Source organism: Cucurbita pepo, chromosome LG12 (genome assembly GCF_002806865.2).
Source record: "Cucurbita pepo subsp. pepo cultivar mu-cu-16 chromosome LG12, ASM280686v2, whole genome shotgun sequence".
Lineage (NCBI taxonomy): Eukaryota > Viridiplantae > Streptophyta > Magnoliopsida > Cucurbitales > Cucurbitaceae > Cucurbita > Cucurbita pepo.
Window position 1 is genome coordinate 5613955 of NC_036649.1, and position 18146 is coordinate 5632100.

The 18146-nt window shown below is 32.3% G+C and overlaps 2 protein-coding genes across 2 annotated transcripts; both read left to right on the forward strand.

Annotated features, from left to right (window-relative positions):
- The first annotated feature begins 1708 nt into the window (after positions 1 to 1708).
- On the forward strand, positions 1709 to 4876 carry LOC111807492 (pectinesterase-like). The gene is made up of 3 exons (XM_023693234.1): positions 1709 to 2299; positions 3042 to 3564; positions 4028 to 4876. Exons 1-3 carry the CDS (start codon positions 1760 to 1762, stop codon positions 4717 to 4719), a joined length of 1755 nt encoding a protein of 584 aa, XP_023549002.1. The 5' UTR covers positions 1709 to 1759; the 3' UTR covers positions 4720 to 4876.
- Positions 4877 to 10479: 5603 nt separating this feature from the next.
- Positions 10480 to 17274, forward strand: LOC111806589 (alanine aminotransferase 1, mitochondrial-like). The gene is made up of 15 exons (XM_023691965.1): positions 10480 to 10608; positions 10759 to 10809; positions 11812 to 11862; positions 12474 to 12539; positions 12618 to 12679; positions 13000 to 13078; positions 13157 to 13261; positions 13378 to 13488; positions 13591 to 13728; positions 13808 to 13882; positions 13997 to 14117; positions 14225 to 14379; positions 15066 to 15140; positions 15538 to 15741; positions 16723 to 17274. Exons 1-15 carry the CDS (start codon positions 10552 to 10554, stop codon positions 16837 to 16839), a joined length of 1467 nt encoding a protein of 488 aa, XP_023547733.1. The 5' UTR covers positions 10480 to 10551; the 3' UTR covers positions 16840 to 17274.
- The last annotated feature ends 872 nt before the right edge of the window (positions 17275 to 18146 follow it).

The following is an 18146-nucleotide window of genomic DNA, read 5'->3' on the forward strand; positions in this document are numbered from 1 at the left end:
TCTCAAACAAGTGTTATTGCCTTGAGATATTCGATCAATAAATTAATCTGAATCTTGCTAAAAAAAATTATATTAAATATGTAAATGTTGAGATATAATATTTTTATAATATTTTTTTTATCAGTAGGTATTAGTGGCTAGCTTGTATCCTATTTAAATCTTATGAATATTAATAAGAACACACTGTCCATCCCAATTATATTTCTGATTCTTAACCGTAAACAATATTTAATTCAACTAATTACATGAAATTCGACAAAATTTTGTAAGCAATTCTCCACATTAGTACGATATTATTCGGCTTGAGCTTAAGATATAATTAATTTGCTTTTGGTTTTCATGCAACGTCTCGTACCATTAGAGACAGTGTTGTAATGATGTTCGAGTTAATAAGTGTGACAGTTGGAAAAAGGGGAGTAGAGATGAAATTTAAAATTTATATTAAATAAATAACCTTTAAAAATTCATCCTAAATTGAGACATACAAACGTGTTAGGTGAGGAAAGGCGACAAAAAAATAAATAAAATAATGACAATGTTAAAATCATGGGAAATAATTAATTTAATATTGTTTTTTTTTTTTTTTAATGACAGTAGACCGTTGTAACCTCTGCAGTAGAAATAATAAAATTATATATTTCCAGCCAGACAATCTCGTCTTTCCATGCTATAGTTAAGTATCAAGTAAACGACGTCGTTTTCTAATAACCCTATTTGGACCGTTGTTCATTTCTGGCGGCTGAGCAGTATCCTTGTACATATTTGTCAGGTTAAATTTTCCTTTTTTCAATAAATATGAATTTATTTTTTTATTATTTAAAAAATTATTCATTATGTTCATTTTTTCTGCCAATTTTGTTTCAAAATTATATTTTTTAAAGTACTCTTTAAAAAAATAATTTAAAAATTACTTTGGAAAATAATAGAGAAAATAAATAATTAGTCGTCTAATACAAACTTGAAGGATATTTATATATATATATATATATATATATATATATATATATACTATTTTTTTTTAATAAAAAGAATATATACTTTTTAAATTAAAAAATAATAATACTTTTTCCAGGCTGTCAAGAGCCACCACTCACAAGTGGTACTTCGGATTTTTAACTTTTTTTTATTTATTATTATTTAAAAAAAGAATAATGCTTTATCTATAGTCGTGGAAAGTATTGAAAACTAAAATCATTTATTTATTTATTATTATTTTTTAAAGCTACTTTGACACCAAGTTGTCCTTAAATTATTTTATTTTATTTTATTTTTTAAAATTTTGAAAGATAAAAATGGTTTAATACCATACATCAAGTATTACTCACTTATAAATTCATTGCGTTCTACTAAATGAGTACACTAATTGTTATTGAATATAAAATATTTTAAAAAATTCAAAAATTTATTTATTATTATTCTTAGCATTGAAATTTTAAAATTTTATAATTACTAAAATCACAAGAAACAAAAAGGAAATTTTAAAATCTTGACCTTGACGCTCCGAGTCATGCATCGGCATTGCCATAATGCCATTATATAATATCTTAAAAAAAGACATGCAGTATTAAAATTTTATTTTTTTATTTATTAAATTTAAAAAAAAAAAAAACATTAAATTATTAAAAATTTAAAGTAACGACAACAATAATTGTACTGTTTCTCTCCTCCACAGTCCCTATCCTGAGTCTATATTAGCCCTTACACTCTTCTCCACTACCTCACACCACCTCCCACAAATCCCCTCTCTTATTCCGACAACATGGAACAAATCATCGCCGCCGGAATCTCAAGCTCCGGCAACCAGCTCCCAAAGCCGAAGAACAATAGAAAAAAGCTCATAATCCTAGCCGTGTCTTCAACCCTCCTTCTGGTGGGCATCGTCGCCGGAGTGGTGAGCTCGAGAAACGGCGGCGGCGAGGAGGAGGAGGCTAAAAGCCATGCCATTGTGAAGAGCACGTGTAGTAGCACGTTGTATCCGGATCTGTGCTTTTCGAGCATTTTGAGGAGCGATGGGGCGATGAAGAGAGTTGGTAATAAAAAGGATGTGATTGAGGTGTCGATTAATATTACGGTTAAAGCGGTGGAGGAGAATTATTTTAGGGTGTTGAAATTGTGTGAGTTGAAGGATATTAGTCATAGGGAGAAGATTGCTCTTCATGATTGCCTTGAAACTATTGATGAGACGCTTGATGAGCTTCATAAGGCTACTGTTGACCTCCATGAGTACCCGAATAAGAAGTCCCTTAATCAACGTGCTGATGATCTCAAGACCTTGCTTAGTTCCGCTATTACTAATCAGGTATGTCCGTTTTGAGCTGAAGTTTTGTGCGTTTTACTTTTGATTTACTCAAAACGGCTCGGATAAAGTATATTAATTGAGACTCGACTACTCTCTCTAGAACAAAATTCACCATAGAGCCTCTCCACAGACATGTGGGGCTCTCTAAACAGTGAGGCTTGACTCATTTCTCTAGAACAAAGTACATCATATAGCCTCTTCAGAGGTCTATGGAGCTCTCAAATAGTCTTCCCTTAATTGAGGTTCGACTCCTTTCCTTGGAACATAGTACACCATAGAGCCATTTCTGTGTCATGTGGAGCCCTCGTCCTCGTAATTGAGACTCGACTTCTTTTTTTAGAACAAAGTACACCATATAGTCTCTCCTTAGGTCGGTGGAGCCCTCAAATAGTCTTACCTTAATTGATGAGACCCACTCGTTTCTCTGTAACAAAGTACACCATAGAGCGACTCGTGAAGACCGTGGAACCCACAAACTTCTTTATTTAACACTTCAGTCACTTTTTTACTACATATTCAAGGCTCACAACTTCTTTGTTCGACATTTGAAGAATCTAGTTAAGGGCATGACTCTAATACCATATTAGAAATTTAGACTCTTCGTGATAATATGATATTGTCCATTTTAAGTATAAAATCTCGTGACTTTAATTTTTGTTTCTTAAATACTTAATTAACTGAATTTATTCAATTTAAATAAATTACAATAAATTTAATCTTTTATTCATATTTTCTCCGACAGGAGACATGCCTCGACGGGTTTTCCCACGACGAGGCGGACAAGAACCTGCGAGACAAGCTAAAAGAGGGCCAAATAGAGGTAGAGCGCATGTGCAGCAATGCGCTAGCCATGATTAAGAACATGACCGATACAGACATAGCCAACTACGAGGCCAAAATGGGAACAACAACAGCCAACAGAAAGCTCAAGGAAGAGAACAACGACGAGCAAATCCAGTGGCCGGAGTGGCTGTCAGCCGGAGACCGACGTCTGCTACAATCCTCCTCCGTGAAGGCGGACGTGGTCGTGGCGGCGGATGGCAGCGGGAACTTCAAGACAGTGGCGGCCGCCGTCGCCGCCGCCCCGGTAAAAAGTAGCAAGAGATATGTGATTAGAATTAAAGCTGGGGTTTATAGAGAGAATGTAGATGTGCCAAAGAAGAAGACGAATATAATGTTCATGGGAGATGGAAGAAGTAACACTATAATTACCGGTAGCCGGAATGTCGTCGACGGCAGCACCACTTTTAACTCTGCCACCGTCGGTAAGCTCAATTTTTACCCGTTTTTTCAGTAATTTTTTTTTTTTACCTATTTTTTAAATTTGTCAAATTAGTCTTAATTACAAATTAATCGATCTAAAATTGTAATTATTTTTTTAATTAATTACCCAAAAAAGTACAATTTTGACCCTCTCCACTCGATAAGCTTTTCAAAGCTTATCATTCCCAGTTGAAAGATACCTTCCATCCAATGCATGGTGGAGCGCACATGGGCAAAAGTGTCCGATATCCATAAAAATATCAAAATAAAAATAAAAAAATAAAAAAATATATTTTGTTTTATTTATTTTTTTATTTTTTATCCAGCACCGAATCAGAGTCTATTTTTATTTTTTAATCCAAATATAATTTTGGTGATTTTTTATTATTTCATTTTATAAAAAGAAAAATAATATTCTCCTTTGATCTGGACTGATGTCCGACACGTGGACCATGATTTTGACAGCTGCGGTGGGAGAAGGATTTCTAGCGCGTGACATCACATTCCAAAACACAGCCGGTCCCTCAAAGCACCAAGCGGTGGCTCTCCGTGTCGGAGCAGATCTCTCCGCCTTCTACCAATGCGACATGTTAGCTTATCAAGACACTCTCTACGTCCATTCCAACCGTCAGTTCTACATCAACTGTCTCATTTCCGGCACCGTCGATTTCATCTTCGGAAACGCCGCTGCCGTTTTCCAAGACTGTGACATTCACGCGCGTAGACCAAACTCGGGTCAGAAAAACATGGTCACGGCTCAGGGTCGGTCCGACCCAAACCAGAACACCGGAATCGTTATCCAGAAATCCCGAATCGGAGCCACCTCCGATCTCCGGTCGGTCCAGAAGAGCTTCCCGACGTTCCTCGGAAGACCGTGGAAGGAATATTCTAGAACCGTGATCATGCAATCGTCGATAAGTGACGTCATTGACTCGAAGGGATGGCATGAATGGAGCGGTAATTTTGCTCTCAACACGTTGTTTTACGGTGAGTATCAGAATACTGGACCGGGGGCTTCGACGAGCGGGAGGGTGACGTGGAAAGGGTTCAGGGTAATTCGGAGTGCCACGGAGGCTGAAGGTTTTACCCCTGGTAAATTTATTGGCGGTGGGAGTTGGTTGCGGGCTACTGGGTTTCCTTTCTCTTTAGGACTATGATGATAACAATGCTGTAATTTTATTTTTTACCACCGGTATTTACTGTGGTAACTATTTTTCTATTTTCTTTTTTTTCATGTGTTATGTCGAATCATTATTATGTGAGCGTGTAAGTTTATTAAAATAAATACAAATTTTCTATTTTCTTTTTAGTATCCTATATTGGACTTTTTTACCATTAATAATAAAAAGATAAATTTACAGATGTTTTTTCTTTTAAAAAATATAGACCTTTTTCACTTTTAATTATTGAATAAAAAATACATTATTTGTTCTCTTCTTTCTATTTCCTTTTTTACCCTCTTCTTTCTCTCTCTTATCCTTTATCTCCGCAATTTTAAGATTGAATAACTTCTAATTTTAAATGTTGGATATTTAATTTTATATTTTATAGTTTTGAATTTTACATATTAAAATATAATATTGCCCTATTTTAAATATAAAATTTATATTAAATTAATAAAAATACTTATAAATTTTATTTTTTATTTTTTTTAAAAAAAAATTAACAATATACTAAACATTTCGAAAGGAAACCTAAACAATATTTTTTGTTTTTTTTAATGAAAATGGTTAGCACTCTAATTCAAAAATATCATTTAATTTTAACACTATTTCAAAAATATGATGGAATTTAAAAAAAAAAAATCATAAATACCCTTTAATTTTGAATTTTTATTTTTATATTTTTTATTTTAGTACTATATTTAAAAAATACTCTTAAAATTTTAAAGATAATATTAAACATCCTAATTTTTATAAAAAAAAAAAAATTAAAAGAAGTCTGATAATAGATATGGATAAATAGTTTATTAACCCCTTATAAATATCATTTTTAATTTTGGAAGTTTATTAATATTTTTTAAAATGTAATATAATGGTAATATTATTTTTTTTTTAATTTTAAAAAAATGTTTTTGAATGTTTTAAACAAGAGTATTAATAAAACTTTCTTATTTTTAAAATAATTTTAAAAGTTAAAAAGTTATTTTTACTATTTTAAAAGTTTAAAACTAATCATTTTGGTAGATGTAAGTTTTTAATATTTTTAAAAGTTGAAGTAAGATTTTTTTTTAAAAAAAAAAAATTAAGATATTATTAAAAAAATTAAATTATATATATATATATATATATATATATATATATTATTTTAAAGATAAAAGGTAAAGTTTGAAAATATTTTATTAATTTAATTTGAGGGCAGTAAGGTGGGCAGACCGAGTAGGACGGTGCTGGGTAAAAGTTGGCCGCTGGCGCTGGCCCACTTTTTTCAAAACGTGGGACCCACTCTCTTATCCGGACCAACAGCCACCGACATGTTCCGATGCATTGAATAACATTAAAGTCACCCAAAAAGCCATATATTTCCTTTAATTATACGTTTTTTCTTCACATTATTTTTTATAATTACGCTAATTAATAATATCACTGTAGCAATTATTTTTATTTTCATCATATATACATATATTTTTTTTATACTAATGTTTATTATTACTCTCACCTTGAACCCATTTTAATAAATAAATATATATATATATATATTTGTATTTAAATATTATTACATGCGCTTAAAAATTAAATTATTTTGGTTTAAGTATATATATATTTATAATAAATTAATTTATTAAATATAATAGATATTTATTTGATTTATTAAGTCTTATTATAATAACAGACAAATAGAGTGGACTCTCATTGGGCCCATTGGGCCAACATAATATGAGTGTCCTGAATTTACCTTGGGCTCCACCGGGCCCATGGTTTTGGATCGAGTTTGATATTATTATTTGAAAGACATGGTCGAATTTTCGCGAACTTGAACGTAATTTTGGAGTAAATTTTTAAATATTCTTTTAAAAAAAAAGTAAAAAAAAAAAGTTAAAAAGCCATTGGTAGATTCGAAAACATACGAATCAAATATAATTAATTTTTGTCTTGAAATTTGAAAATTTTATGAATCTGGTAGCAAACAAATCGAGAGTGGTGGGGGAAGGAAAGGCGAGTGTGAACACGAGTGACCAATATGTTTATAAAACATTTAATTTTGTGTTCGTTAGATTCTTGAATTTTATATAATTTTTAATTTTGTGAAAATTAGATTATTGAAGTACTGACTGTCGATTTGAAATCCATATTCGACACTTGATGTTATTCTACGGCATACCCGGTGACAATACCACAATACTTATATATTCAAAAACTCCAAGACTATTCCCAACACAAATTATTTTGTTTCCACTAATATATTAATATAATCATTCTGGATCAGATGTCTTGATTTATTCATCACCCCTTATTTTAAAAAAATTAATTAGATACAAAAAAAAAATATAAAATTTAGAAATTTATGAAATAAAAAAATAAAAAAATGAGTAAGAAGAAGATATAAAGGAATATGGAAATTATAAATTTTTAAAAACATAAATTAAAAATCTTTGACATCGAATGCATATATATTATATTTTTATTATTTTTCTACAAGGATTCAAAAGAACTGTCATTTTCGCAATTATTTAATTAAATTATAATATAATTTTTATTATTAAATAGAAAATATATATATATATATATATATATATATATATATATATTGTAAATGACTAATTTGATAGAATGGATTAAAAATGATAATAAAGAGAATATATATACAGATAGATATTTATTTATTTATTTATAAAATTATTATTTTATTCTCTGGCCAGCAAAATTTGGCACTTATAATAATTTGGCATGGAATTTTGCGACTGCCATGTGCTTGTTGTCCACGTCATGGACCTTTCACAACATAGACAACATCAAATGTCAATTTTCCCATTTCATTTTATTTTGTCTCCTTCATTTCAATTAATAAAAAATATCCTGTACTTAAAACTTTTTAAATATTTCAAAAAATATATTTACAATTAATTTTTAAAAAACTGTTTCAAAATACAAATTTTCAAAAGTTTTAAAAATATTTTAATATCTTTATTATCAGTGTATGGACAAAACGTTCAGACTACGTTTCAAAAATAGTCTTGAATTTTCAAAAATAGACTGAAGTTAATGTTATTTTTAATATTTCATGAGTATTTATTATAAATAAAATTTAAGGTATTAATAGAATTTTTTAAAAATATTTTTGAAAGTTTAAATATTTTTAAATAAAATATTAATGATTTTCCTCATTTTTTAAATAATTAAAAAATTTAAGAATATTAATAAAAAATTTAAAAAGTTAATTATATTTTGCTCTTAATTTTAAGTTTTTTTAATATTATAATTTGTGGAGTCCAACAAATATTTGTACACGTGTCATTGACATAAGGGCCAAGTAGACGAAATACAAACGATTATAATATTAAATTTTAATTTTGAGTTATTTAAATAAGCGAAGTCTTAGTTGACTTTTGAAAATTTTAAAATATTTTATATTTGTTAATGTATAAATAACAAAAGTTTCGATATACTTTTTTAATATATATGTCATTTTAAATAAAGTTTTAAAACACCTCTAAATTTAAATATGTGGATATATATTTATTTATTGTTTTTTATATTATTTCATATTGTTTTGTCAGGTTTTCATCTCTTAAATAATTATATATTTAAATTATTAGTTAAAATTTCAAAAAAATAAAATAAAATAACAAGCTTATTAAAACTATATACTTAAAAATATTTTAAAAATAGATAACTTAAAAAACACAGCGTGGAAATAATGTTTGTAAATTTCGTTTTAAAAAATACAAAACAAAAATTCAAAATGATTATTAAAAAAAAAAAATTAATTGGGTTGGTGGCTACGACAACCTAAATAGAGTTCGGTTTTTTAAATTATTAATAAAATCATATTTATCTACGGTATATATTACATTAATAACTAAAATTTTATAAAGCTCAAATATTAATCATTCACGAATCACAATGTATTACAAATATGAAGGGTAAACGTGAAATATTTTTAATTTCATAATAATCTTAAAAATAAGGTACAGTATATGTTACATTAATAACTAAAATCTCATGAAACTCAAATATCAACCATTCACAAGTCACAATGCATCATAAATATCGGTTACAAACATCAAATATTCTTAATTTTTACAATAATCTTAAAAATAGGATTTGGCCGGTCGAGTTGACCTGACAAAAAAATGTCAATGCAACCCAAACCAAATTTTTAAAATTCAATTCATAGGTTGGATTAAGTAGTTCAAGTTGGTCAAAGTTCTCGAATCATGTGAACGCGTTGGTTACAACAAAGAAATTTGGTAGAATTTTATGTGAGAAAAGAACTTTGTAATGAATGCTTAATTAATTTTCTACTACTTCCACCATTGTCATTGTAAATTCGGACGTTCCCCATTGTCATTCATTGTCCAAAAGTCATGCACTTATTTAATTAGGAACTAATGAAACTACATGTATCTATTCATATATGATATGGAAATCAACCCAAGAGAAAGTATGGAACGGATTACCTTGATGATCAAGATCAAGAGTAAAGAAAACTCGTTTCTAAACTCGTGATTCGAATCACTCCACAAGAGGTTTGATCAATACCACTTGAATGACTCTACATGCAAGTTCTAAACACAAGAATTTGCAAAGAAAGTTTAGCTCTCAACAAAGCTAAAATAGAAATTCTATTCTTAATTCCAAAATCTGATGTCTAATCAAAGAAAAGAAGACTTTATATAGCTTTTACAACCTAAACCTATGTCATACATAACTCCCAAATTAAATGGGCGAGTAAATGAGAAATACCCCTAGGTGGGTTACCGTATAACCTTAACTCCTATATTTAAAACTAACTTAAATATGACCAACAAATAGTTAAACTATAATTAAATAATGCAATTAATAGAATGTGCTTATTAACTAGTTTCATAAATTCAGCGGAGTTCATTAAATGCAACTTAAAGTGCATTTAATTCATCTCTTTCTTGAACCTCAACTTTGCACAACATATAAAGGAGGTCTCCAGCGTCTTCTAGAATTTCCTTTGATGAGCTCACCATAGCTTGAATATAACTGTATAAGGTTTGTTGTAGCTTCTTAGCTCTCGTCCTTGTAATTAGACTTTGAGGTATGGAAATTCCTTGGTCGTGGTTCATATCAATATATGTACTTATACATGTTTCTATATATGTATCTACAAGTGACTCTTTAACACATGTATCTATTCATTCTACGAGTGACCATTCAACAGCCTGTCGAAATTATTTTTGAAATTTTAGATAAATTTTAAAAAAATATGACCACAGCATAAATGAGGAGATAAGTTACCTTATAAGAACCTTTTCTTTCCATTTTTAGCTCGTTTTTGTAAGAAAACTAAAATTTTATAGATTTAAATTTTTAATTATGATTTTTCTTATTCAATAAACAATAATAATTAAACCAGAATAAAAAACAGTTACCAAATATAACAAAAAAATTTATAAAAAAATCAATTTGTTTAAATAAATAATAATAATAATAATAAAACCGTTCGCGCCTTAATTGAGATTCATTCAGTGCGAAGGTCTGCCATGGAAGAAACTGAAATGAGCTTCAACGGCGGAATGGACGACGGAACGACGAGAAGGAGCTGCGTTGTTGCTTCTCCGTCCGGAAATTAGATGCAAACTGCAAATCAATGACGCAATCCATGAGCGGCGCCGAGATGACTTCGTCAGCTTCGACAGTGACAACAGCATACGCGTGTAGCCATGGAGGAGCCTTCCTTTTTTGCGCCCCAATAAATCTCGACGCCGAAGTTCGAGGTATTCAACTTTTGATCACTTTTGCACCTTCTCCTACTTATTTGTACTTCTTTCCTCCTTATCCGCTTCTTCATCCATTTCGATGGCCTCTACTTCCAACGATTCCCTTCCGATTTCCATTCACAACATCAACCCCAAGGTTCGGTCTATTCTTTTTCCAGTTTGATGATTTTGTGCAATGTCGGATTGAGTTTTCTTTTATAGCTAAATCGTGATCCTGTTCTCTGATATCGTTGTTATTGTCGATCATCAATCCACTGTTCCCTAATTTCTGTTTAATTTTACTTAGGTTTTGGAATGCGAGTATGCTGTTCGTGGTGAGATTGTCGCCCTCGCTCAGGTACCTTTACTGATTTTGATCTTTGCATGCTAATTAGAATGAATCCACTCTCGACGATGGTATGATCATTCTCTAAATTAACCGATGTGGGACTTTGGTCATCCAACACCTCCCTTCAAACAAAGTACGCCTCCCCTTAATCGAGCCTCGACTTCTTTGTAGTCTTAGTCATTTTTTACTATGCCTTCGAGGAGGGTTGACTACTTTTCTTTTGGAGTCTTTTGTTCGATATTTGAGGATTTACCAATCTATTGGCGTGACTAAGTTTAGGGCATAGATCTGATANATTGTAAATTCGGACGTTCCCCATTGTCATTCATTGTCCAAAAGTCATGCACTTATTTAATTAGGAACTAATGAAACTACATGTATCTATTCATATATGATATGGAAATCAACCCAAGAGAAAGTATGGAACGGATTACCTTGATGATCAAGATCAAGTAAAGAAAACTCGTTTCTAAACTCGTGATTCGAATCACTCCATAAGAGGTTTGATAAATACCACTTGAATGACTCTACATGCAAGTTCTAAACACAAGAATTTGCAAAGAAAGTTTAGCTCTCAACAAAGCTAAAATAGAAATTCTATTCTTAATTCCAAAATCTGATGTCTAATCAAAGAAAAGAAGACTTTATATAGCTTTTACAACCTAAACCTATGTCATACATAACTCCCAAATTAAATGGGCGAGTAAATGAGAAATACCCCTAGGTGGGTTACCGNTACCATGTTAGACGAACACGACTCTCAACAATGGTATGATATTCTCCACTTAGAGCATAAGCTCTCAAATTAACTAACCGAACAATCAGCAAGGTCCGGCAGAAAATCTAAGCAAATCTTGGCATTGAGTTGAGGGATTTAAGTATTACTTTGTTACCAATAAAGTTGAGATCTGAGAGCTGGTTTGGGCTTCTTTAATTAGCTCCAAAATTAATTGCTTAATTTGTGATAGTGCCATCCTTCTGCTTACTATCTTTTATCCTCTTAACTAACAGAGACTGGAAAGAGAGCTTCTGACTAATCCAGGCTCACATGCTTTTGATGAGGTTTGATTACTTTTCTCATCTTATTTCTTATTAGCATCTGGCACAGTTCATGCAACTCAATTCACTACCATTTAGAGTTTAGTTGAATTCAAATAAATTAAAAATTTATAGGTTTGGTCAATTCAATTAAAGTGTTTCTCCAAAATTAGTTAGATCGAATTGAAACAACCAAATTTATGGTTAATTTTAGTTTTTTTTTTCAACTATACATATACATGCATATATTTATTATAATTTTATAATTATTTTCTTGATTGTTTATTTATTTAACAACGATTAAAAATAAAATTTCAATTTTTAAATTGAGTTTGTCCATCTTGGATTGAGTTGATTATTTATTAGACTCCCTTGAATTGAAAATTTTAGGATNGAAAAAAAAAAAAAAAAAAAAAAAAAGTTTCATGAACTCCCCTGTTCAGGCTCCTCATTTAAGGCCATCATGGGAACGTAAACCTTTGGCTTATGCAAATTGCATGCAGCCAAAAACAGTGTCCTTTTTGAATGGTAGCGTAAGGTTTGTCTCATGCTACATGCTTAATAACACAATCTTGCTGGTGCTGATAGGTTTTTGTATGACCCAGTAACCATTACTCTATCACTTTATGATGCAGATACTGTACTGCAACATAGGAAATCCTCATTCCCTTGGTCAGCAACCAATAACATTTTTCCGTGAGGTTTGTCAGTGTACTGTATGTTGGCACTCTCCATTATACCTTGAGAAATTAAAATCCTGATTATCTTTGTTTATACAGGTTCTTGCACTGTGTGAGCATCCATCTCTTCTGGAAAGAAACGAAATAAACGGTTTGTTCAGGTACTGCAATTTAGTTAACTCATTCATGATGGAGACTGTTTAATCATGAAAAGAATTTATGTTTGAATACCCTGTTGCTTTCAAGAAAAGACTATTCCAGCTTCAGGAAAATATAATATCAGAGTACAAAATATAATATCAGCTTTAGATCGATTATGGTTTTGCTCAGATTATATATATCTNGATTGTCGCCCTCGCTCAGGTACCTTTACTGATTTTGATCTTTGCATGCTAATTAGAATGAATCCACTCTCCACGATGGTACGATCATTCCNTTTGTGCTGTTTCCTGCTTGATTTTTCTTAATAAACTTGTTGCAGTGAAGATGCCATTAAGCGAGCTTCGCAAATTCTGAAACAAATTCCTGGAAAAGCAACTGGTGCTTACAGCCATAGTCAGGTTGTGATCAGAAAAAAATGGAGTTCTAGGCTTCATAGAATTCAGCTCATCTAACATTTGATCTATTCGTCACACCAGGGAATCAAGGAGCTGCGAGATGCCATTGCTGAAGGAATTAAAGCTCGTGATGATTTTCCTGCAGATCCTAATGACATATTTCTAACAAATGGTGCAAGCCCAGCAGTGAGTTTTTTTTAATATATGTGACAACGAGTCTTTATATTTAGAAATGTTGACAGAAGATATTAACCTCAGAGTAATAGCATGTCAAAGAGGCTCTTTTATCTGTTTGTTATCAGGTCCATATGGTGATGCAATTGCTGATAAGTACAGAGAAAGATGGAATACTCTGCCCCATTCCTCAGTACCCTCTGTACTCTGCTTCTATAGCTCTTCATGGCGGTACTCTTGTACGTTTCGTATTATTTCAGAAAATTCTTATAGTTTGATTTGATTTCTTTGAGTTAACGTGTAATGATTTCAAGAAGTTGAAACTTATTGGTGGTTTGCAGGTTCCTTACTATCTTGATGAAGCATCGGGATGGGGATTGGAAATTTCTGAGCTGAAGAAGCAATTGGAGTCTGCCAAGTCTAAGGGTATTTCAGTAAGGGCATTGGCGATTATAAATCCCGGCAATCCTACTGGACAAGTATGTTATTGGATGGGTTTTGAATGTAAATCTTGGGATGAACTTATATTCTGGTTCCTACTTTAACATATGACTTTAGGTTCTCACTAAGGAAAACCAAGAACAAATAGTGAAGTTCTGCAAGCAAGAGGGCCTCGTTCTTCTGGCAGATGAGGTACATCTAGAACATTAATGGAAGCCTGCAAACATAACTTTATTGGATATATTAATTAGGTTTGGGTTCCTTGGATCAATACCAATATTGTTTAAGATCTGATGAACGGTGCAGGTATATCAAGCAAATATTTATGTTCCAGACAAGAAGTTCCACTCTTTTAAGAAGATTTCACGCAGCATGGGTTATGGTGAAAAGGATATCTCCTTAGTATCATTCCAGTCTGTCTCTAAAGGTTTGTTGTCTTAGTCCATATCTATTTTAGGCGTGGCAATGAGAATTGTGCAGAGATTAATGGTCTGATTTCATGCCTTACTTTTTTTTTTCTTTTCCTGGTATTAGGGTACTATGGTGAGTGTGGAAAACGAGGAGGTTACATGGAGATTACTGGGTTTAGTGCTGATGTGAGGGAGCAAATATACAAAGTGGCATCTGTTAATCTTTGTTCTAATATTTCTGGACAGATTCTTGCTAGCCTTGTGATGAATCCACCAAAGGTTAGAATCTTCTGATTTCTATGCATAACTAAATTCATCCCGATTCGGCTCTTTATAAGGCAAAAATGTCTGTTAGAAAGAGTTAAAGTTTAGTGCTTAACTTATTATCAATTCATTTTTCCTCGTTTGTTGAAGACTANCGGTGCAGGTATATCAAGCAAATATTTATGTTCCAGACAAGAAGTTCCACTCTTTTAAGAAGATTTCACGCAGCATGGGTTATGGTGAAAAGGATATCTCCTTAGTATCATTCCAGTCTGTCTCTAAAGGTTTGTTGTCTTAGTCCATATCTATTTTAGGCGTGGCAATGAGAATTGTGCAGAGATTAATGGTCTGATTTCATGCCTTACTTTTTTTTTTCTTTTCCTGGTATTAGGGTACTATGGTGAGTGTGGAAAACGAGGAGGTTACATGGAGATTACTGGGTTTAGTGCTGATGTGAGGGAGCAAATATACAAAGTGGCATCTGTTAATCTTTGTTCTAATATTTCTGGACAGATTCTTGCTAGCCTTGTGATGAATCCACCAAAGGTTAGAATCTTCTGATTTCTATGCATAACTAAATTCATCCCGATTCGGCTCTTTATAAGGCAAAAATGTCTGTTAGAAAGAGTTAAAGTTTAGTGCTTAACTTATTATCAATTCATTTTTCCTCGTTTGTTGAAGACTATTGATGATTTGTGCAGGTTGGGGATCACATCTATGAATCGTATTGTGCAGAGAGAGATGGAATCCTCTCATCCCTGGGCAGGCGTGCAAAGGTTTGTGGAATGAGAAAACTCTTTTTTATTATAGATATAAACATAGTAGGGAGTTAAAAAGTATATACATTAAACTAAAAGCATATATACCTCCATTTTTGTATGTGCTTTGAACATGTCTGTCGTCTATATTCTCTTAATACATAATTAAAGTCATCCATATAAACATTTAGCCAATATTTCTCTTTTTTTCTCTCACATGTTATTTCTCCTTTTTTCTTTCACCTGTTATTTGAGTTCATCTACCGTGTGCATTGTTGTGCAATACTAACATCCTTTTCCGTATTTAGTTGGTGGACTCTTATTTTTGAGTTTTTTTTTATATGCTCTTGCATATTCTTTCTTTTTCTCAATGAAAGCTCGGTTTCTCATCAAAAAATAATGGACTGTACTGCAGACATTAGAAGCTGCATTCAACAGTTTAGAAAATGTAACATGCAATAAAGCAGAAGGGGCAATGTACCTATTCCCTTGCATTAAGCTGCCTGAAAAGGCAATCAAAGCAGCAGAAGCAGCAGATACGACCCCGGATACTTTTTATTGCCGCCAACTTCTCAATGCCACTGGAGTGGTTGTCGTCCCCGGTTCTGGCTTTGGGCAGGTCTGTCTCATTGGCTTAAGCTTTCAATCTATTCCAAATCATCATCTGCAATATTTGAATTTTCCACCATTTATATCACACCAACATTTTTTTTTAGTTTTCAAAATTTAGCTTAGATTTTAAAAATGCGATTAGGAATCACGACACTCCACAATGGTATGATATGATATTATCCACTTTGAGCGTAAGCTCTCGTTGGCTTTGCTTTAAACTTCCCCAAAATCAATGGAGATGTATTCCTTACTTATAAATCCATGATCATTCCTTAAATTAGCCAGTGTGAGACTTCCTCCAAACAATCTTCATCCTCCCCACTAACAGAGTATACCATAGAGCCTCCCTTGAGGTCTATGTAGCCCTCAAAAAATCAATGGAGATGTATTCCTTACTTATAAATCCATGATCATTCCCTAAATTAGCGAGTGTGGGACTCCCTCCAAATAATCTTCAACAATCCTCCCCTCGAACAAAATATACCATAGAGTCTCCTCTGAGGACTATGTAGCCCTCGAATAGCCTCCCCTTAATCGAGGCTCGACTCCTTTCTCTGGAGCCCTCGAACAAAGTACACCCTCTGTTCGACACATGAGTCACTTCTGACTACACCTTCGAGGCTAGCGATTTCTTTGTTTGACACTTGATGATTCTATTGACATGGCTAACTTGAGCATGACTCTAATACCATGTTAGGAATCATGACTCTCTACAACGGTATGATATTGTCCACTTTGAGCATAAACTCTCAGGACTTAATTTTGAGTTTCCTCGAAAGGCCTTGTACAAATGGAGATGTATTCCTTGCTTATAAACCCATCATCATTTCCTAAATTAGCCAACGTGGGACTCCCTCCCAACAATGCTCATCAAAACGCTCATAAAAATTAAACATTGGGGGGAAGTGGGGCTTACCCGCTTAATTTTCAAAAACCAAAAATTGAAAAATGTAATCAAACCGGAACTAACCGATCCATTCTGCATCAGGTGGCCGGAACATGGCACTTCAGGTGTACAATACTTCCTCGAGAGAACAAGATCCCAGACGTCGTATCTCGCCTGACTGACTTCCATAAAGCATTCATGAACGAATATCGCGACTGAATTCCCAGAAGGGACTCCTCCTGTGTATCAAGGTGCACAACCAGTTTCCCTTACTTAATGGCAACTGTGTGTTATGCCTTTTTTCACGATAATAAATAATGTGGGGTTGTGCACCTAAACAATTCAAATATTCATTGTCCTGCAGAAAATAAAAACAACAAAGAACACAGAAGATAATCTGGAATTTCTGAATTGTGATGACACCCGGAATCCACAGGGTTATTTTTATGTTTATTATTTCCCTATGATCCCACAACAATGCACACACTCGATCTAGATGAACACAAAAACTAATAGTGAATATGTTGAACACAACTTGGGGAAACACTTTGCACTCTTTATACACCAATCGAGGAGAGAATACAATACTTTGTATAATACGACTACTTTGTATTTTTTTGGATGAAAATCTAAGCAGGTGGAGGGTATTTATAACAGAGAGTAGACAATTTATTCCTAAAATATTTAGATACCTCAAATAACTTAATCATTTCCCTAAAATAATTAGGTATCTTTATTCCTAAAATAAATATACAATGAACTCATATAATGATTGGACTTGACCCTGTTGGGCGAGTGGTGATATTTTAACGTAATATTGGTTAATCATTTTCTTAAAATAAATATACCATATTGAGCTTGACCCATGGTTAGAAGTTTATAGTGATCATTTCAAGTGTGTATAAAAAATGTATAGAGAATACATAAATTAATATATAAAACTTTAACAAATATAGTCATAACTATTTATAATACATAGGNTTTTTTTTAGTTTTCAAAATTTAGCTTAGATTTTAAAAATGCGTTTAGGAATCACGATACTCCACAATGGTATGATATGATATTATCCACTTTGAGCGTAAGCTCTCATTGGCTTTGCTTTGGNGGGATATAACTTTTTACTATACATAGCTACAGTATATTCCTAGAAACAGAACATGGAATTTAAGGAAGTAGCTCAATAAGAAATAGATAGGGAATTTAAGGAAGTAGCTCAATAAGAAATAGATAGGAAGGCCGCAAGAATTTGGATGAAAGTCCCACATTGGTTAATTTAGGGAATTATCATGAGTTTATAATCAAAGAATACTATCTCCATTGGTACGAAGCCTTTTAGGGAAGTCCAAAGCAAAATCACGAGAGCTTAGGCTCAAAGAAGACAATATCATACCATTGTGGAGAGTAGTGTTCAATTAACAATATGGGCTCCTTAATACACAAAATGTGTCATTTTCTTTGATCATGCGCATCATCACGAGTCTCATCACTTCACTTCATCGACTTTTCTTGAAAGACGACAAGTATGG

Coding starts and splice junctions, on each gene's coding strand:
- LOC111807492 (XM_023693234.1), top strand. CDS start 1,760: ATGGAACAAATCATCGCCGCCGGAATCTCAAGCTCCGGCAACCAGCTC. Junction 2,300..3,041: donor GTTCCGCTATTACTAATCAG/GTATGTCCGTTT, acceptor TTTCTCCGACAG/GAGACATGCCTCGACGGGTT. Junction 3,565..4,027: donor TTTTAACTCTGCCACCGTCG/GTAAGCTCAATT, acceptor TGATTTTGACAG/CTGCGGTGGGAGAAGGATTT.
- LOC111806589 (XM_023691965.1), top strand. CDS start 10,552: ATGGCCTCTACTTCCAACGATTCCCTTCCGATTTCCATTCACAACATC. Junction 13,262..13,377: donor CAAATGGTGCAAGCCCAGCA/GTGAGTTTTTTT, acceptor GTTTGTTATCAG/GTCCATATGGTGATGCAATT. Junction 15,141..15,537: donor CCCTGGGCAGGCGTGCAAAG/GTTTGTGGAATG, acceptor ACTGTACTGCAG/ACATTAGAAGCTGCATTCAA.